Below are 22,718 nucleotides of genomic sequence, written 5' to 3'. Positions count from 1 at the left end.
TAAACATGCATGGGTCGCTTATGGGCTAAGTAAGTCATATAGGTTACAGGTTAGGACGGATGGCAAAGACCCAAAGAGGACAATAAAGGACAAACACCCACTTTCATACTGCCATGTAAATATAGGTTCATTATGCTTTTTATTAACCATATTCATTTTTCATGTGTTCTACATTTTTTATTTATAAAAAATTGGATATTTGTCTTCTCTGATGTAAACACTTTCAGTTGTTACCCACTGAGTATAATATTTGATGCCACACTCAAAATACACAAAAGTATATTATCTGTTAAATTACTGAAAAATGATATAGAAGACGCGATTCATTTTAAACGCTTGTTTACCTTTAATTCTCCTAGGATGTGAAAGAAGAACCCATAATACGTGATCCATTTTATACCGCTTTTTGTCCTTTCATTTTATTAGAATGCGTAAAAGGGACATATGGTTTTGGATGCAATGAAACCTGTGGCAAGTGTATGTACGGCAGTGAGAATTGTTCAACCATTAACGGAACTTGTAGATATGGCTGTCAAGAGGGATGGAAAGATGAGAAATGCTTATTAGGTATGCTATGTCACATTGAAAGTGTAATTTTCATTAATGCTACTACTATAAGTTCACAAACTAACACAAAGTTTGTAAAACTTAAAAATGAATTTAATTATCAAATTCATAAATAAAATGTGAGAGAAACTTATAGTAGTGTGATGTGAATCCAGACAAATCCTGATAAATCTTTACGACAGCCCTAAATGAGCAAATATTTCTGTACAAATCTCAAATCCGAAAGTGTACTGGTCCATTAAGAATAGTGACGCTGTCAGGATGTTCGAATAATTTACAATAGTTCCAGAATGGTATTATAGTCCAAAAAAGAGCACTATCTATTTTTGTTTTTGATATTTAAAACGGATGTAGATAAATGTTGTTTCATATATCACATGTTCATGTAGGATGCATCTGTCATGCGCTAAATGACATTGTGATGTAGGTTATATGTTGATAAATCCATAGCATATGATGGTAGAGGTTATACAAAGGGTTTTCCAACATCACAACATATAAAATATTTCTCACAGAACTAATTTGTTTGAAGGTTTGCACATGCTGATTTTAATTTAATTGTTTTATTCTTAAATTATCATTGTATTCAGAAATAAATGTGCCAGCCCCTCCGCCAGACAACATAATCATAATCGGTGTTGTTGTACCTGTGGTGATGATGATCATAATTGTTACTACTGCCTGTGTTATTTTGAGAGTGAGGAGAAAAAAAAGGTAACAATTTAATTGATGTCACAATATGGAGAAATGCATCTTGCATGCTTGTTACGATTATATGATCTTACACTAAGTAATAAAGAAAGGATTAGTGACATTAAATAAATAATTTTAGTTATAAAACGAAAGTTTACGTAACTTAGAGCATTTCCTATTAAATCCCAAATAATCCTTAGAGTTTTGTCACAAGTCCAAAAGAATAGCATTCCGACTACAACACCAACATCACTTTCATCAACTGACATAGTAAACGATTGAGTACAATTTGGAGCTGAAAGAACTGGCATAATCTTAAGTATGACATAAAGGCTTATGATCTGATTCCCTAACAGCAAGCAACAGCAAATGAACATCTGGATCCCAATATTTTCCTGTATCAAAGGAATATGACCAAATCATATCCTTTAAAGTTTGATGAAATCTATCTTAGGGTCCTTTGGCCTTCATGTTGAAAGGTAGAATATTTAAGCTGTAGAATGCCTAATTCATGAATAACTTCCTGGAATATTCCATACCTAAAATTGTTCCTGGATCAGATTGGATAAATTTGGGAAGGTGAACCGTGTAAAACACAGTATCAAACTTTAATTATTGTTTTAGTTTTAATATTCCTCCATAGAAGTGCCTCCGGAACTGTTTTGTACGCACACATTATGGTCAACAATTATTGGTTGCACAACTTGGTCTTATGTAAAGGATCGACACAGTTTACCATTATTCTACTAAATGGTTATTCAAATGCAGGAATAGGTTGCAGATGAGATTTAGGCATCTTCTGATTGGGGTTTCCTACCATTTGATATGTTGGTCAATATTTACATTATTTAGACACATCACTTTTACATTTCGGCCAACAAAAATGATTCAAGATCTTGTGATATGTATTAATGGCTCCAAAAAGGTCAAGCGAACGGAGTTTCGTTTAGAAGAATAAGAATTTCCTCTAGATATGACTTTGGAATAAAAATTTGATATCTCAGTGACTATTCGTCCCCAGAGGGTACCTCATGTGGCCTGATTTTGTCGCAAGGTCTTCATTGTTTACAACATAATAAACACTGGTACTGTGTTAGCTTTAGTTTTGATAGTAGCCTTCTGAAACAAACATGTTATGTTAGGATCGTACTCATATCAGACAACGAGTGATTGTATTATGTCACCCTGATTGGAATAGAGACAATGAGTACCGTAGTTAATACGAAGATCACCGTCATGTATACCTCTTGATTGACCAATAGAATGAGAAAGTGACTTCATCAATAAGAGTGAAAAATGAATTTGTAAGCTAAAGGAATAGTTTCCTGATCAACATCGAGAGTATTCTTTATCATAGCACTGGTAAATGCACAAGCAGTTTGTACATAAACAATTACATTTATCTCCAGCTAGGACATTGCCTTGTAATAGAACAATACCAACATTGGGTACAGAAAGTCACAGCTCCGATTAAATCCGATGCCAAATTAACACAATGGAGAAGGTCTGATGCGAAATTGACGCAGCCACCCCCTGAATAAAAACACTTTCACTACAAAAAGATTTCTCAGAGAAAGGAAAAGTAAATGATAATAAAAGACTCGGATAAGATCCTGCGTTCCCTAATATTTTATATGGGATAGGCTTGGAAGGATCACCCATATGTGTTATAGAACATTTATTGTTCATATTTCTCCATTATGCAGTTGTACTGGGGATGGTTTGACCCATGAAAAGCATTGTTTTCAGTACAAGACAATGATTATGTGCTTTCTTAAAAAGGTGCATTTGGAATAGTTCTCTATTTATTAACTTGCTTATTTGTCACTCTGTAGCATTCAGAAATAACGAGCCGTTTCTTCCTAGATTACGTGCACGTAGGATGAGATATGAGTTTGTGATCAGTCTTATTCTAAATTAGATTCCTAAACGTTGTCCCAAGTTGTGATTTGTAAGTGCTCGAATGAGACTGAGATGGTGTTTTACCAAAAAAAAACTGCTGAGTGGAAGACTTATTGGCAAAAGATTTCCTGTGAGTCATGTAATACGCATCACATGTACGAGCATGGTTTACTGAAATTTCGATCTTTTGCTTATCAAGGTAGGTTTTAATGTCATATGAAGGCAATTCTTCAACTCGTCAAGTAATATGGGTCGTCTAAGGACATTGCAATATACATCAACCTTATTGGCTGAGGTCCACCAATAAAATATGTGTTCTTTCTCTTGTGGAAATTTGACTTCGGTCTGTCCGGTTTCATTCTTAAAGTTGCTAAACATGTTTCGAATTGCCTCATAACCTTCAGCATACTGAATTAATCACATTATAATGAGCACTTTGTTGTACTGACAGTAAAATGCAGACTTCACGAGTGTTGTTAATAAACACACTTTGGAATGATAAAGTTCCACACTCTCTCGACCATTGTAGATTTTAAGCTAATGGTTTTCAAAAAAGGCAGTTTCGATCTACCTCTTTTTTACGATGGGAGTGCAAACCTAATAATTATGATAATAACAAAACATGAACAGATGTAATAAAGGGGGAGTGCTTTCCACCTACCAGTTCTAATTCTTTAAATCTAAACTGAATTTCCCTTTCTTATTTTTCTTTTTCTCTCAGCATCTGGATTTCAGATGCCTCTGCCTTTGCCATCACTTAATTTCTGCCTCTCTCCTCTTTTGTATTGGCATATATTTTACTTATGTCTCTTTGCATTGCCTCATTTTGTTTTTTCTATTTTTTTGACTTTGCGTTTGTCTTTGTTCATTTTGATTTTGGATGTCCGTCATATTTTCTAAAGGTAAAGTTTTTTTAACTCTTGTTCTATGTGATTTTTTAACTGCACTTCTTTAATTTCCAATTAGAGCCAGAGAAACATAATCAAGCCAAAGCAAATTCATAAAAAATTCTTTTCTACCTATTAGTGCAAAGGTAAACTAAAGTAATATGTTCTTTTTCAAAGTCTGTTTTCCTTTCTGGATTGGACTTGAAACACAGTTCATTTGTTGACATTGATGGTTTCACTACATGTTTCTTCAATGAATGAAAGTATAGTTTTCAGCGGCAAGCAATCTATGCAACAAAGCCAATTTATATTTTTAACACAATCAAAATTTGTCTGAAACATTTTAAAGAAATTCATATCCCAGATGATCACCCATATATTGTTACGACTCTATTCTTGTAAGCTCAGTAATATAAAAAGCAACACCAACAAGTTTAGTATATTAAAACAAAATTGTATTATCTAAGTTATAGACTGTAATGTAAAGAGAAGCTTACAATATTGTGAATTAAATCTCAAATAAAAGTGAAAGTTTTATCACAAATTCCAATAATTATAATGTTCCAGATGAAGTCCGGATCTTGAATTTGTTAATGTACCAATACCTTTGAATATGTCGATGTTCCGACAATACTGCTGTTTCCCAACGATATAATTAAAAATGTCTCACTGTAATGACAAAAGATTGTTGTAGTCCCATCCGTCGTATGAGCGCTTTGTAATTACAATAAATAACTTAAATAAATGATTCCTCCCTAACTAATCGATGCTCAAAGTAAATGCTTTTTCAGACCGAAAAAATTGAAACATGAATGGAAATATGAATGAATAGTTGTTTCCTTTTGCATCCATATACATATCCCCACGACATTGTCATAATAATCCGTACTTTACATCTCCACCTGACATATGTCGCAATACATGCCCACTTGACTTACGTCATAACTCATCATCCCAATGAACAATTAAAACAAGCTGTAAACATGTTTATTGTATAACGCCTCTTAAGTTCATACTCAAGGCTGCTTCTAGAACTCATATCCAAGTAAAGAACCAAATTATAGCTTACAAATGATCTTACAATATAGCTATGTAATATGATGTTTACAAATCATCGACCGCTCCGGTGGCCTAGTGGTTAGAACGTCTGCCTCGGACGCGTAAGGTCGTGGGTTCGATACCCTGCAGTTGCATCAGAAAGACTTTAAGAAATGGTAATAGCAGCTGCCTCGCTTGGCGCTCAGCATTAACATGTTAGTGTTAGGACTCGTCTGCCTGGTGTTAGGATAATGTGATTGTGTGTGACATCACGCTACATGTCTGCGGCATGGTGCCATAGTGATAGACACCACTATAAACTGTCACACTGCGATATGACTGAAAATTGTTAAAGCTACGTTAAAAATCCAAATCACACACTCACAGGCAATTGATCATTATCAATGATCATTACAATTTAGATAGTGTACACTAATTTGTTGTATGTGTTTAATGACATACCATATCTCATATTGAACTGAAAATATGCTACATAACCTGCTAGCGTTTTAATTTTTTTGTTGCAAACTCGTGTTTTCAGTGCCTCTAACAGTAAACTTAATGAAGAAGTTCTCGCTAAGCCGAATCAGGAGCGAAAAGCATTCCAGCAAGTGATCCATGAAGGGGAAAGCAGTGATCTACCACAAGAGATCGAAAAGACGTGTTTCTCTAAAGGTAATTTATGATTGTACATTCCTAAAATATTGATATAAAACTATATCATACCATACCGATTGTCCTATATTGCTTTCCATAAATATATGTTGTACGCTGATTTATTGAAATGGCACATCTAGAGATTCTCTGAAATCATTTACTTAAACAGGTTTTGAACAATCAAAAGTTTTGTCGATATATAAATTCATTGGTTTCCGAAGAGGTTCTATCGTTTTCTCAGGAAGATTATTGCTAGGAAGGTCTTTAAAGTTTAGTTTTGTTGAAACGCGAAATCTACGCTAATTGTTAACTCACAAATTCAGTGTATGAAAATGTTGAGATCAATAAAACTGAAAGACACGTGCGTAATGAACATTAAGGATCTGATCATTTCGACAGGTTGCATCACTATGAGAAATTCATTCTCCATAAGTTTTATTCAACGTTCTCATTCTGTGTCAATGTATCTGCTAGAAACAAGACAAAGTTCTTTTTTTAGATAGTGTATATCAAAATACAGAGAGAAAGACACACCTGATGGCTCAGCGTATACCAGTCCTCTCGTTCTGGAATCACGTTATGAAGAAGAAAGCAAACAAAGAAGAATGTGAATCGGAGTTTCAAGTGAGTAACCTCTTTGAAGGAATAGAAGCTAGACCTTACCGCATAACAGCACTGATGACATTCGTTTTGTAATCCGCATTTTATAGTTTTGTATTTCACTTGAAAAATGTATTGTGGCAAACTCATATAAAGACGTTGCATCTGGGAGGCATCAGAAATTGACTTCAAATACAACCAACGTCACTAATTCGCGTTCTTGTATCAAATGATTTGTACTTTATATAAAAAGGCCAAAGCCCGCATGTCCAGCCCACAATCAATGCATTGAAGTAAACCGAACAACCTTAACTCCACGGTCAATAGATGAGCGACCATGTGCTAGAATAAATTATGTTAGCTATATAACTATTGATCTTAACTGTTCATTAGAATCGAAAAAGGGGTTTACACATTTGGCAAAATGAAAGGCACTGTAACCTAAACTTTAACGCTAATTTTATCTGAAGATGACCTTTACCCCAAGATAAAGGACACAAGGACACGTATTACACAATGAAATCTCTTACATTAATAATTATTATTGGATGATATCACGTTTATCTGTTAAGGGAATTAGGAACTCTATGTAAGGGAAACATTTAAACAAAAACCTTAACAAACTGCAGACGCTACTGCCACCACCGTCAGATAAGTAATTCCTTTCCGTCGACTCAGGCAAGTGTGGGCTAGACAAGGGACTCCCTTGTAACATGCATCATATATTTAATAGAAATAGCATAGTCCGGACAATAGTCGCTGGTGTGTGATATGTTTCCTTTAGTGGTAACGAGTAACATGGACTGGACAATGAGAGCTCGTGTCATATCCTTCATATATTGAAGACAAAAAAGATGGTCTAGACAAAGGGCGCTCGTGCAATATCCTCATTACATTGATTATAACGTGCTTACTTAGCAAAGTTTCGGCGAGAAATACATACTGACCTTGATCTTCACAGAAACATCAACCACGTAAATTGTTACACCTTTAATTCAATAATTATTCTATAAATATGTAGCAAAAGAAGTACTTAGAAACTTTGACAAGAGACCATTTAAAGCCGATAGAAAGGAACTATTCGTTGGGTTAATGATGTTGATGATAATATTAACAAAAGAGTTTTCTCTCCAGGAAACAAAATCGATTAAGAAAATGTTGCGTCCATTTCTTGCAGTAATAACAATTACACGCAGCGTCATGATGCTTGTACTCTTCCACTACATAGGTGGATATCACATTATTTTTGTAGATTATCCATGTACAAATCTTTGCTGTTCCTCTAGATTTTAAAATATGAAAATGTCAATATTTGTGGTTTATCTTGTGTTGACTAAAAGACTTTGATAAAATCTAAAACACTTTCGAGCACGTAAGAAAAAGATAAATTCATACGCCATTTCAAGGTAGTTCTTTTCATTAATTGAATAAAAATAGTAACAAACTAAATTTCAATTTTAGAAACTTTGGAAATATTTTCGACAGAAAGCTGAAGTTGAATATCATAGCTTTTGGGCATTGGTATACGGTGAATTCAGTTTATCTAAATATAATTATGGATTTGAAAGAAAACCACTTTATTGAAAACATATACCACTGCTTCGTCTTACATCAATCAGCACACGCTGCTTTCATATTTCTCCATTGAATGCTAAATAGGAATGTGTCTATTACATTCAATAATTTTTAAACACCTAAGCATAGTTAATCTAACTAACTTTAATCTGATGAAAATTATCTGTAGCTAAATCTTGGTCGTGCAATAGATACAATGTTCATGTGCGATATTAAAACAAACATTTGATTTGGACATATTAACTATTTATTTTTGACAGGAATTCAGTCAAGGGTTGACCAAGACGCACAATGCAGCCCTGGCAAATCCTTCAAAGAACCGATACAAATCAATGTATCCATGTAAGAAATCTCATTTGCAGTAGTCAGGTTCTTCTGTAAGCTTTCTGTTTTTCATCAGCGCCTCACCTGTTTATTACGATAATCATTGTATCTTGCGCTTATTTTTACCGTAAACCAATTCAATTGACGGAATTATGTTACCTTAAATATTTTGCGAGTATATATATATATATATATATATATATATATATATATATATATATATATATATATATATATATATATATATATATATTATTCTATTTTTATAGTGTTTAAGTATTAAGTATCTTAGAAACTTGTTGAAGTGTTAGTCCAACATAATGCATGTTACATTTTTACAGGTTATCAAATAAATCACATCAGTGTGTACGCAGTATTATAAAATAGATAAAACACATTTTCGTATTGAAGTTACTGAAATTTTCTCTTGTATTTGTACATTGAAAGCACCGAAGTCTGTTGCATTAGATGACGAAAGCCATCTTTTTTATTTTCTGTCAGTTTCGTTCTGATTAAACAATCTTGCAGATTCTTGGGTTTTTTATATGCAAGAATTGGTCTATTTTGTAAATTGTTTTTACGCTGTTTTTATTTAATAAATTTAGTAGACTCCAATATTTATTAATTAGATGGCCTATACAAAGTAATGAAGGATTATATTATATTTTGAAAGGAATTATGTTTTTTTCTATCGTACATCTTGCTGTGTTTAAAGTCACATGTTGAGAAAGATTACCGGCGTTGCTCGCGCAGAATCAATGAAATGCATAGGAGAAGTTCTTTTAGTTTTGGAACTATGCTATTAATTCATTTTATCAATTTTGTAGTTGACAATCATCTGAAATAGAGCGTCGGTATCTTTTGGATTGGATTTTTAGATGACATCTTTTAGATATGGAACCATTTTGAAGAAGAACTATTAAAATTCATTGATCACCTAAATCATTTTCACTCGACGTTTAAATTTATTTACACTGCGTCTAGTACGCATGTTTCGTTTTTAGATATCAAATTAATACAAATATTGACAAAACTATCTCTACAAAAATTCATGTCAAGGAAACTAATATCCACTATTACGTGGAATATTCTAACTTGTCATCCCATGTCATGTAAAAACGGTATACCATGTAACCAGTGTGATCACCTATATAATGCTGATATGACAGCAGTCTTTTATGTACCACAATAATATAATTCGGGCTGAATTCATTACAAATCCCAGTGAATGTCTCTGTCCGAGAATATTATTTTCTACGAGCACTATGTATTTCCAGAGAATAAATAAATTCCAGCCCACATGAACTACATGTTACAACAAATACAAATTTATTCTGCTATATTTGTTTCCAGTAACACGAACCCATGTCAAAATTAACATTTTCCAAACAAAGGATACCTAATAGAAAGAAAAAGAAAACTTTTAGAAAGTTCTTAATGTTTACAAAAATTGTGAACTATAATTAGCAGTCAGTTACTAAATTTATTATATATAACCTGGACAATGACAGGTACACCAGGTAAATTGTAGGTGAATCCTAACAACCTAGACCCAGACCCAAGTAAAAATATTTTCTTTTACTAATAATGGTCCTGATAACAAACCCGTACACATAATATTTTAGCTATGTATTAGTTGTTTACAGAATAAAATTACAACAATATTAAAAACGAAATTAAAAACTCAGGTCAAGTAGAAAAGAAACTTGATTTTGGACAAGTTTAAGTCCAACATACAATATTACATTATAATCGTACGTATTGAAATAAACATATTTTAAAAAATGCAAATTAAATCTACGTAACAACACACACACACACACACACACACACACACACACACACACTGTTTCGAACGCCGGTCCAATCAAAGCAAAGACTTATAAAACTGGTAGTAACAGCTGTCTCGCTTGGCGCTTAGCATTAATATTTTAGTGTATGGACTGGTCGGCCTGGGATCAGGATGATGTGACTGGGTGGGACATTATAACTACATGTCTGCGGCATGATGCTCCAGTGCTATATATTTGTATAAACCTCCACACTGCAGACATCGTAGCGATATGACTGAAACATTGTTAAAGCTACGTTAAAAAAACAAAATCGCCCCTTGTAAAGAAAAATATATTTATGGGGTACGTATTAAAAATTATCCAAGGATTATCAAAATTTACTGAAATAATAGATACGAATATAATTACCTATCATTCAAGAAATATCATATATATCATTATATTTCGAACCTTCATATGTCAGTTTCTCCTAAATTACCTTCGCTTCCACTGGAGTTTCTGAGTTATCTAAAAGCATTTGAAATCAGTGATATCATTTTCCAGATGACTTTAATAGGGTAGTTCTGAAAAGAGATTCGACTCATGACTCGGATTATGAAAACGACTCAGACTATATCAACGCAAGCCATATAAAGGTATGTTATACAGATGGAAATAATAATAATAATAATAATAATAATAATAATAATAATAATAATAATAACAATAATAATAATAACCATCATCATTAACCACAGCATCTGACGAGGATAAGGATATAAAGCACGTTAAAGGAAGTTTCATTTTATTACCATTATGAATACAATCGAGCTGTAAAAAGTCCGAAATAAAATGGGGTCTAGATAGGCCATTTCAAGTACAATGTTTTTTATTGCACTCTTTGCGTGCTAGGTACTTTCGTCTAGACCGCATTTATCACAATAACCCAATAGTGATTTTAATTGTGTGTGCGCAACTAGGTGGAAACGATACAAGAGAAGGACTTTAGGACAATGTAAAGAATTTTCATTAAAAATGCAAATATAATTAATAACACATACAAGTCTGCGGAAAACCATATACAGTTGCTTACTATATTGTTTTTCTCACAGGGATTTGTAGGCCGCAAGTGCTACATTGCGGCACAAGGTATGTACACATTCTCATAAAAGAGTTGATCAATCAATGAAAAATATTTGTCAGTATTAGTAATGTATGGTAATAGATATCAGGAACTGAAACAATGAGAGTAGTTTGGAATTTGCTTGCACTATAATGAACACCACTCAGTGTTTTGTATTTATATGATACGTCATACTAGTACGAATGCAGGGAAATTGTTATACTGTTACCGTTAGGTTGCAAAATGATAACTCTTCCAAGGAGATAAGGAGATAACTTAGACTTTTAATTTTAGATGAAATAAAGGCAATGAGAATATAGCTCGGTGGTTGTGTGTTTATTTTCTGCTGTCATTGTACATTACATCTTTGTTGTACTATTTACTGGCAAAATATTATTTCGTAAAGAACAAAGATACATTCTATTTATCATCACTTTGCGTTATGTTAAGTAAATTATCACTTCCATGTACTTGAAGCTCATATCACCTCAATTTTGTGAGGTGTTTTGAATGAACTATGCAATTAAGCAAGGCGTTGAACATTTTGCTGCGCTTTTCCGTATTTCAAAAGATATTTTTGTTGAAAATTTTAATATCGTTTGCCAAACTTTACTAACGAAAATACTAAATTCTCTCCCTAAATCAATTTTGTATAAACACTCAGGTAGTATCTTCTACACGTGTTATGACGGATACAAAATCCGGAGATCATGGATGAGTTAATTTCAGTTAATTACAATCACAGGTCCTACAAACAAAACAGTGGACGATTTCTGGTGGATGGTTTGGCAAGAAGGGACAGAATGCATAGTCATGCTGACAAATCTCAATGAAATGGGCAAGGTTTGTCTAAATTATAATTGGTGGAAAATTAAATCTTCACATGTTGCAGGGCTTTGTGTGATTATATACATTTAAACGGTATAAACTAGGTTTGGGGATTATTTGGCGGGTGGGGTGGTGAGTGCGTGTGGTGATGGTTGGGTTGATTCGTTATTGCTATTACAAATAAGGGGATTCTGACTGAGAATAGATGTTTATCGCTGTATTATCCGACACTGGTTTAAATATTACTCCTCCTTTGGTTTTGTTCCACATTGATTCTCCAACTTTGAGGAGAACATAGCACATTCATATCACCAATTATGTTGACATATAATGACGACAATGTTTATGATGACCACATTACATTGAATCTTTTAAATAGAAAATATGGAGATGCTTGCATTGATTATGAGGAATAATAGGCACACATTATTAAACCAGGGAAAAAGCAATAATAGCACTTGCAACAGAATTTCCACGTGACAGTTACTTGATCTTTAATTTAGGCCTACAATAAGCAATGTTGCTCTTCATGTTGATATCTAAGTCGATCCATGCTTTTAAATCGGCAAAGGCGTTAACATGTTTGGGTACCTAATGCTATTTGGTTCAGGTCAATGACAGAAGATATTCAGAATACTTGAACTATATAAATCGTGATCAGAAACCAGAAGTGCTTAATTCATCAATGGAAGATCAGTGTTTTTTTTTTGTCTCAATTGATTTTTCTATAATTTTAATTATACCATATTGCTTTATATGTAACCTGATTTCGAAACAATAAAATTTCACCCTCGCTTTATATGCATTTCCTTCTTGAAGTATATGATAAATGCTTGTTTATTTTATCGAAATGTATTGATAACGATTAACCAAATTAACAAATGTTAACCAAGCTATAAGTATCGCATGGTTTTGCATATTGGCAAGTTTATCAAACGGGGACCCAAAGTTTGATAGTTCACATATGTCTTATGGGATTTAAATGCGAGTTGCGTTTGATGTTGAATAATATTATCCTACATATCAGGTCCATATTTTGCGGACAAATAATGAATAATAGATCATCAAAAACTATATTAAGTGACGTTTGCCAATACTGCTTACAAACAAAAGAAGAGTGAATATTATGTTTTTGTCTAGATGAAGTGTATTCAGTACTGGCCGGATAAAGAAGAGCAGACGTACGGAGATGTGACTGTTAAACTTCTACGAAATGAATCTTTCACTGACTATGTCAGAAGAGACTTACAAATAATTGTGGTAAATGTTACGCATGTCATGATGAACTAATAGCATATATTTTGTTCAGTGCTATATTATTTAGAGGGACAGGCATTAAAATAGAATCTAATAGGTAGGAGTTTAATAAATAAACATATATTTTTGATGGAACATTCAGTATCGAATTATTCTGCTTCTTATTTACAATAATATAAATCTAACAGTAAAAAAATCCATACTTCGTCAGCATTTAACGGTGAATTGTGTTTTAGTTTTTATCATAAAGGTGAAATAGTATTTACATCTGAATTTTGTTTGCGAGTATATTAATCTCTTGCTATCTGTGAAAATATTTTTAATTTTCTAAAGTCTGATTTACAGGTAAGAAGTGCGAGACTGGCATTAAATGTTATTCATGGGATTGCTAAACGATTCTGTTTTAAATGCTTGCAGAGTTTTGTTGGTGAACCGTAGAAGTGACAATATTATAATGACAAAAAGTAGCTTGAGATGTACTAAGTGTTCTCTTTTATTTATTTAGCATTGGTTGTTTGCTCTTAAATTTACAAATATGTTACCGTATTTATAAAGCACTTGTAATAATGCACCTACATCTAATAGTTTCGAATATATATGCATATCAATGCATTTAAAATAGCCAGTAAGAGCAGATACATTTTGAAAAGGAAATGATAAAAGAGGTTAAAAGAACAAGCTATTAATATTGGCTATACTCATTAATATATGCGAGAAATAGCAATTGGCAAAGAAACGATTAGATAGCGAGAATTCGAATCGCATATGAAGAGAAATTTAATTATTTATTTAATGATATCTTGAACAGAAAATAAGCTTTAGTTATGCACCAATGAAATTGCTAGAAAAGAAAACAAGCAGATCTTAAACCAGCACCTCTAAGTCAGTTCTTTTATTTAGAGTGAGAAGTCAAGGAAGGTTACTCAGTTTCATTACACAGACTGGCCGGACAAGGACGTACCGGACACGGCCTGGTCACTTGTGGAGTTCTGGAAATCTGTCAGGAAGCACAGGGCATATGACAAGGGTCCTATGGTTGTGCATTGCAGGTATACTTTGGAATCTCACTTTATGAAACATTGAATTTGAATTAGGACGATAGGAATAACGTTTAAGTGGTTATTATCTTTGCATGTGATTCAGAGAGAGAAAGCAAACAAAGCCCTTTTGTGATATTTAGATCAACTTAGAATTAATGGTTCAACATAATTCCTTTATTGTATGAACTAGAATATGTGCAATGTATGTGTGTGCGTCTTTGACTAGTTCCAAACATTCATGATAGTGAATTTTGTATAATTGCCATTTTTCAACGCTTGTAGAATGGGAAGAGTTCTTGATACCATCGTTGCAAATAATTCTTGTTTGAACGAAATTATGTGTTTGAAATAAGGTCCGTGTTCAGTGTAACATAAGTGTTTCAGATGACAGAATTATCTAAATCTGATGAAATCCTTATTCAGTGCTGGAGTTGGAAGAACAGGGACATTCATCGCTTTGGACATCATTTACGACGAGATATGTGAAACGGGACATGTCGCCGTTATGAAATGTGTAGAGAATTTACGAGAGCAGAGAGTCAACATGGTCCAGACTGCGGTACTATTGATGATCAGGCCACTTTTACTTTTGCTGTAGTAGTATATTATTTAGTAGCCTATATAATATAATGGATTTTTAATTGTAAAAAACTATTCCCATTTGTTTTCTCAAATCAGCGAGGACACCTTATGCTACGTATGACTCAAAAGATTAAAACATGATAGAGCCAGCATGTAGGTTTCAACAAATGAGCACGAATAAGCAAGAACAAGCAAAATTTAAACCGAAAGTTTAAACATTGGAAATTAGGGTTTGCAGCATTCCTAATGAGGTGGAAACGTTTGAGCCTGAAATAAATGTTTGTGTGTAAAATAAATAGGCAGTTATGCTTGTAGTTCAATTCTGCACACTGCAGATATTAAACACTTCTTATTATTGTCTTTAGTCATTTTATCAGATCATGCGACAGTAGACGCAGAATTGCATTGAGAGTGTAAAATATAACTAAAATATGTATCTACTTTCATACCTACCGATGCACGTATCTGTATATAGCTTTCTTTCTTTCTTTAGAATCAGTTTATATTCCTGCACGATGTTGTCGCAGAAGCTCTTGGATTTGGAACAATTCCCGTGTTAAAGAAACAGTTTTCAGATACACTCAGACATTTAATGGAGCAAGACGAAAGCTCCAGACTGACTCGCCTGGAAAGACAATACAAAGCACGTAGTATTTATAAAAATCTGCAAGTTAATTTTAAGCATTTATAAGGTGTATGAACAAAGTCTCTAACTGAATCACCTATGCAATGTATGGGAAATCTCCAAGTGAATAACTGACTTCTTCGCGACATGAATGCTCAAACGAAAATCTTGCAATCTCAATAGTGACATTTTTCTTATCTGTGTGTTCCACAATTTGCTAGAACTTCTGAAGCGTGAGCTCAGTATACACCAATAGTAACACAACTGTTGCTTATGTCTTAGTATTATTACGCTAGCTTGATGTGATACCTTAAGTGTCAACTACCCCTTAAAAGGGTGCTTCCAGTGGAGATAATGTAATGGTAATATATATAACTCTTGATGCAAATCTAATCACTTATCCAGCGATGAACGCAATAACGTGATCAGCAGTTTAGTTTTATATGTTGTAACAGGCCGCTACATAGTGAATGTGCATATTGAATTCATAAAAGGAAAGATAAATCAAGTTTGTCGACGAGAAACTAGAAACTGCTACTAATGATGAAAGTTGCACATGTCTTGTGCATTTTAACAAAAGCATATCGAATATTTTATAAACCTTTACAGACACGATCATCTTGAAATTGGTGAAAACAAATTCTAGTTGTAGGTACAGATTCAATATAAACTATACGATTATGTTGGTTTTAGTTCAGTTGTAGAACTATTGGGCTTGCAGTGTAACTTCAGTGTATAATTGTCAATCACTAATAAATTATAAAGTAGTTTATGCTTTACTTATGTCTGCACACTTATATCGTATATTTCACAGTTAAGTATGTAGCGATGAGTATGGTTCCATGGTTTTATGTTGAAAGATTAAAATGAAATGATTTCATAAACTCTCCAATGTCAGCATGAAAATGTGATTTCTCCCATTATTATTTCGTAAGGGCTGTAAAGATGTAATTGTAAGTATTGTTGGGATCGTCATCAACTTAATGATTTGTTTAACTTATTTTAGATGCTCAAGAAATTAGAGCTTGGACAAGAGGAAAACAATGTGCCAGTTTACTTGAATGCCGAAGGCTTTCAGTCTGAGATCATATGGCTTCCGGTAAAATGTAGTTTTTGCTGTAAACTTATCATAGTTAATAGACATTGTGAAGATTCTACCTATGATGGAATTCCCAGAAAGTTATCCAAAAGTCAAAGGGAGGTTATTTTTAGTAGATATAATATTCTGAGCACTTTCACCCAATTTATTAAGGTTTTCAGGAAGCGTTCTCTTCTGTTTAATATTTACAACTGTTGCGGTATATTAAAACCCATATTTCTTGCCAGGAACATACATTATGTATACAAACGTTTCCGCCCAATAATCTAGGAAATCAAAGCACCACAAAATTATAACCAAATTTGGTCCTTCCCAAAGATTTGGTAAAATCGCAAACTTTATCTTTTTATTTGAATCCATCTCTTAATTCAGGCCATTTCCTACATATGTCGTTGACTCTAAGTTAGCTGTTGTACTGTGCTGTTATAAATTTGTCATTGGAAAACATGTTAATTGTAGAACCTGTCGGGAAAAGATGCCTTCATCGTAATGAAACGAGTCGACGACGAAAGACTGCTGGCCACCATTCGAGAGAGGAATATCAAAAGTTTGATCATCGTAGATAGCAACGGTGTAAGTAGAATTATAAATATACACTGTCTGCATCTAAAAAAAATAAAACGTATATTACAGTGGTTCTTCTTTTTAAACTGACAAATAAATCTTATACGTTAATCACAGGCATATTGAAAGTAAAGAGATCTGAAGTTTGAACACGGCTTCGATATCTTCTTTATCTTGACAGAAAATTTAAATTAGTATCTAATCACTAAAGTGTGATATCATATTTTGCTGATTCTCTGAGAGACTATTCAGTTTCTTGAAGCAAATCTGCTGTAAGTGTTTAAAAGGGGTGAGTATTCTATGGACGGAAATGCACTTCTTTGATTAGGAACAATTACTTAAAATGGCTGACATAAATACTGTTAATATTAATTCTACATGTCCTACACCTAACACATATTTTGAGCACTGCTAACTTAACACTTCTTCCATCATTGAAAAACATTTCCATAAATAAACCCAACTGATACTCATGTTTAAGACTTACGGAAATATTACATTCGAGATTGCTTGCCTTGATATAATTATCAATATCACTTTTTCTGTATTTCAATGATAGCTTATAAGACACTGTTGTTAAGACCCTGATGTCTAAAATTAAGTAATATGAAGAAGCAAAACCAACAACATTTGTTAAACGTAAGTAATTATTTAAGTCTTTAATTTATACAATGAAAATATAAGAAAACTAAAGTATTATAAAATAAATCCAAAATATTCCTAAAAGTTCCTTTTAAGTCCATAAGAATTAATATCTGTACATGTTCTGAAATGCCAATAGTCTTGATGAATCACAATAGCATAATCCACAGCGTCTTTGAAGGAATTCACAATAATCCCTAAATGTTGCTCTAGTCCAAAGTCTATGTGCACTTTGTGATTCAAATGAATTATCCATACAAACGATTCTTCTCAAATTAAATCGAAGCACAACAATAACCATTAAATACATATGCAGAATTATATTTAAAGCAAGAACAATACTAGGAAATAGGAATAAGAATAATTGTCAGTTTTCTAACCCACCTGATCCATGTTGCAATACTCAACCATCCAATCAGACAATTATCCAGATACTGTAAGAAATTTCATTATCATACTCTATTTATAAAAAGAGAATATATTGTCATGGACCAAAATCAAACACACAATACAGATGTGCGTGACACTGTAAAGCCAACCCGCATAATTAAATTCATTTTGTGTATTTACTGGTGCGTTTTGTGAAAATCGTATTGAGGTAAAAGCCAGTGTCCCAAGGACTAGATGCTATGGGCAGTATATGGTGCACAGACATGTCATCGGTTTCAAGTTTCCATGTATACTGTAGAAACGGACTAGATTTAAACGGATAAATATTATATTATATAAACATTTTCACATGAGAGTGAAATAAAAATTGAACAACCGAGAACCGGTATTACGGAAATATTAGTTTCTGATCTGGAACGACTAATGAAAAATATAAGTACACGTACTATGGTACATGGTGTGTGAAAACATTTGTGTACAATAATTTCTGATACTTCACTGTATTGAATACGATGGCAGATTGGGCTTGTTTTCAGTAATAGAATTGACAGATGAGGAAATACGTTCAGATGTCATATTAAAGTACAAAAGGTGCTTTCAAATTATATCAATGTCACGCATATATTTTTACAATACGATGTGTTTAAATAATAGAGTTTCTATTCGCAGCCGAACGATGTCTTGTTTTCCATTGGAGTCAATCAGTCCAAAAGTGTTGCTGGCTTGGAAATAACATGTAAGAAAAAAGAAAACCTGGGAGCTTTGGAAAGGAATCAGTTTTCCATCACAAGTGACGAAAGGGTATCACATTTGCTAGCTTAAGCAATCAAACAATGATTAATTTAATTACATTCCATAATAATCTGCCTTTGTAAGTGAGATAATGATTTATATATTGTGTTATTTTTAAGAGGATAATGGGAAAACTCTTTTATGATATGACCATAGCGTTGCCGGATAATACCATTAATTTTGTAAAGACACAGAAAGCGGTTTGACTAGAAATGATTAAGAGAATGATCGAAACATATGCTCTAAAGATTATGCGTGCGCTTCAGTGCCCATACGACACACATCATATGTAACCATTTCCTTTTCATGATTTTGTAAGTATTGCCAATACGAAAAGATGAAGTGATCTCTCTTTTCTAACCTCAGAAAGAACCACAAAAATTAACGATGCTCTTGCTGAAAACCTGGGAAGAATCACATGATGTACCTTCAGATTCGAACTCTGTTTTGTCACTAGTTGAGGACTTTAGCCAGTACCATTCGAATCCAAGCGAATTAAATCCTGTCCTCCTCTACTCCAGGTTTGTATACAGAGCTGCATCTATATAGCATATAAATCTTGTCGTGTACTTATTCTTGACTGCATAAAGTGTGCCCTCTATATACCCACTTTATTCTATATAGTTATCGCACTATATTATGCTAGAGCATGGGTTGAACACATTAAATATATGGGTGGATGTTTAGTTAAACTGGACTCCATAATTTGACCCGATACTATATATTGTTCATTTGTTTGGTTTACCTTATTACTATTCAGCGTACGGGCTGCCCCAACGTAACATGCAATGGCGTGGAAATCTTTTCTAACGTGCATATAATTATAATACTGTTATTTTGAAAAGATAAGCGACCAATGTTTCTGCTATATGTGATGACACCGTGCTATCATGTCGTGTAGCTACCCAGGTTTCATAAAATAGTCTTCTTTTTCTGTTTTTCAGCATGCCATCATATCGTATAGATACACTTTTTTCATCAAATAATATCTTCTTTGTGTGTTGGCACCGTGCCATCATATCACATAGTTACCCATGTTTTATCAAATAGTGTCTTCTATCTGTGTTGACACCATGCCATCATATCGTACTAAATATTTTGGCATACATGTTGAACGCACATAAATTATTATGATATAATGTGCTATTGTTTTAAATGAAAGAATGCTATTGTTATCGTGGCCCTAACGTTAAATCATGCATGCGGATATAACTGAACATATATTACAAACAAATCGCTATATAACAGCACTCCGCTACAAATTACAAATTCATGACAGGTACTGTTAAATATAATTTATTTTATATGTATATATTGGGATTTAATATTTTTGTTGCACTGTATTTTTATTGTTTTATTTACGTGCACATATAATTAATTATTTGATGGTACCTTGATGTTTCAGAAGCATTATGTTCAATCGTGAATTACACTGTGTCCTAACAAATCGATTTTTACTTGCACGTAGACTTAACCTCTTTCGCCTGAGTAACATTAAAATACTTGGACCAAATCATTCGTCCTATATATAATTTACATTATCCAAAATTCGATTGGAAATACACTTAAATAATACATTTGAGGCTATTGAAACTGATTATTAAGTATGAAAGATAAAACAAATCCTTATGTTGTGTCTCATACATTGTATGCGAGTTTCTGTTGATTAATACCTCAGACGGGAGCTGAACAGATGCAGCCTTATTTACATCTTGCTGAATGAAAAAGAAAGAATTCGTAGGGACGGAGAAATTCATATCTTGCGGACAAGTGCGGAGATGTTAGAAAGGAGTCGGAAACTACTACCAACATTGGTAAATATCTTTTAATTGTTTGTCTTCCGCGAGTTCTCTAAATTGTTTGTTTTGTGGTCTTGAATTAAAAAAAAATGTATGTAAAAGTAGATATGAAATTTAGTTCATCTGTATACATTTGTGTCACCTGTATAATCAGCATTGTTATTTCCTAGGTGAATAATCAATACTGGAATATTATCTTTATGTGTATATTATTATTATTATTATTATTATTATTACTGATATTACTACACATACCAACTACTACTACTGCTACTACAATGACAACAGTTACAATTAATGCTACTATTGTTATAATTAATCTATACTTATTATGCCTAATTATTGTGTATATTTCAGGAGCAATATGTTTTCATTTACAAATGCCTTCAAACCGATGCTTTGCCAGAATGCACATATGAAAATACAGCTGGGATCATGAGGGAAATTCTTTGATCAACAATGATGAAGAGATTTCATCACAGCATGTAGATTATTTGAATATGGATCCAGTTATATATCTAGTTATAGTTCTTTATTAAATAAAATAGTGTTTAACTACTTTGACTTTAACATCCTTTTTTCATTTGGTATCATAAACATAATCGTTATCCAAAAAAGCATAATAAGCAAGTCGGTATATGTTTATGTTAGAAAGTTGTAGCGTTTATAGTTTTATTTTGTTTCTATTTTTACATCCTAAGTAAAGTGAAGCTGTTTCAATAAGAACAGACCGATATGGAATATATGTCCCAGGAACCCTTATCGAAGGATGATGTGGCACCTCCCTAACGACATCTCGCCCAGATGTCATTGTAAACGGATATTTGGACCAGCACAATTTTTATTTTACTTATTTCATTTTATGTTTCGATTTCTGTATTCAGAAAATGGAGTAACATTCTTGTAAGATAGACTGTACTCAACGATTAGTTTTGAAATATGAAAATAATTCTGAGAAATTAAATGGTAATATTTGATTAGACATTTACTTTACGAGTCAGTGGGTCAAGTCTAAATTTCTTGTTAATGTTATTTACATGACATCTTCAACAGTGAAAGCAGGAAACTAGTTGATTTTGTGACCCAAATATTGTCCTATTTGTATTTTCGTATATTCTGTTGAGAAATGACAATTTATTTGAGATATATATAAACAAAAACATCGACTGGGTCCTAGTTTTGTTAATTATATCTGGTACGCATGCATAGTTTTCATAAGATATAGACACATATGTTAGAGCCATGGTCATTCATAATTTACTTAAGAATATACAATTTTGAATGTGAACGATATGTTAACCTTACTTTATACTTCATCAAAGTGTACGAATACATAGATTTGATTGAAATTAACACCATTCTTAAAATTGTTTCTATTTTGTTTATATCTTTATCTATTGAAACATTCGATTTTCTTTAACTAGATAAGAATAAAAGAACGGAACGATTATGAAATATCATTTGCAATGGTTTGCATGTACAGATATTATAGGTGTGATTTTGTGGAGAAATAAAGCAAATAAATGATATTGGTTTTATTATTGGTCACATTTCTACAAAAGCAAATTCGAAATTATGTACTAGAACAAAGTTTCAGATATCGTGTTACTGTAAATGTAGGGGCCTCCAGTGGACGAGTGGTTTAAAATACTTCCCTATGTCAATCATTATCATCCCACCTATCCGCATGGGGTCGAGTTACAAGGTCGACAAATGTGGGCATGTGACAAAGATTCCCAGCAGCATCCTGTGGGTCGGTGATTCTCACCTGGGTTTTCCCAGGTTAGTCCAGCACCAGTTATACTGGCGGCATATATATTCCATGATGTGCTGAAAAATGGTATTAAATTCACAAAAAACAAGAAAAACAACAACAACAATAACTAAAGGAAATAAGGACAAAACTGAGGGTGGTCCAAGTTGTAATATCTTTTAAAATATAGGGCAAATTTGAATTCAACG

General features: G+C 33.0%; 1 protein-coding gene across 5 annotated transcripts in view; it reads left to right on the top strand.

Moving 5' to 3' along the window:
* Positions 1–22,285, top strand: part of LOC149796566 (receptor-type tyrosine-protein phosphatase alpha-like) — a 107,458-nt gene extending 85,173 nt beyond the window's left edge. For 3 of the 5 annotated variants that reach the window (XM_089961264.1, XM_089961261.1, XM_089961262.1), the window contains 18 exons: positions 427–567; positions 1,158–1,281; positions 5,629–5,762; positions 6,244–6,368; positions 8,180–8,261; positions 10,580–10,671; positions 11,128–11,164; positions 11,884–11,981; positions 13,107–13,226; positions 14,124–14,272; positions 14,687–14,822; positions 15,339–15,488; positions 16,477–16,569; positions 17,029–17,142; positions 18,835–18,966; positions 19,324–19,478; positions 20,636–20,771; positions 21,114–22,285. In XM_089961264.1, coding sequence (XP_089817390.1) covers positions 427–567; positions 1,158–1,281; positions 5,629–5,762; positions 6,244–6,368; positions 8,180–8,261; positions 10,580–10,671; positions 11,128–11,164; positions 11,884–11,981; positions 13,107–13,226; positions 14,124–14,272; positions 14,687–14,822; positions 15,339–15,488; positions 16,477–16,569; positions 17,029–17,142; positions 18,835–18,966; positions 19,324–19,478; positions 20,636–20,771; positions 21,114–21,209 — 2,114 coding nt within the window. In that variant the 3' untranslated portion in view covers positions 21,210–22,285. Of the gene's footprint in view, positions 1–426; positions 568–1,157; positions 1,282–5,628; positions 5,763–6,243; positions 6,369–8,179; positions 8,262–10,579; positions 10,672–11,127; positions 11,165–11,883; positions 11,982–13,106; positions 13,227–14,123; positions 14,273–14,686; positions 14,823–15,338; positions 15,489–16,476; positions 16,570–17,028; positions 17,143–18,834; positions 18,967–19,323; positions 19,479–20,635; positions 20,772–21,113 lie in introns of those variants that run through there. The other 2 variants (XM_089961263.1, XM_089961265.1) reach the window with 2 other exon arrangements.
* Positions 22,286–22,718: the final 433 nt, after the last annotated feature.

The sequence above is a fragment of the Sinohyriopsis cumingii genome, chromosome 6 (assembly GCF_028554795.1).
Source record: "Sinohyriopsis cumingii isolate HCF-2022 chromosome 6, ASM2855479v2, whole genome shotgun sequence".
In the NCBI taxonomy this organism is placed as follows: Eukaryota; Metazoa; Mollusca; class Bivalvia; order Unionida; family Unionidae; genus Sinohyriopsis; species Sinohyriopsis cumingii.
Note: the sequence above shows the minus strand (reverse complement) of the source record. Positions and strands in the feature narration are given on the sequence as shown.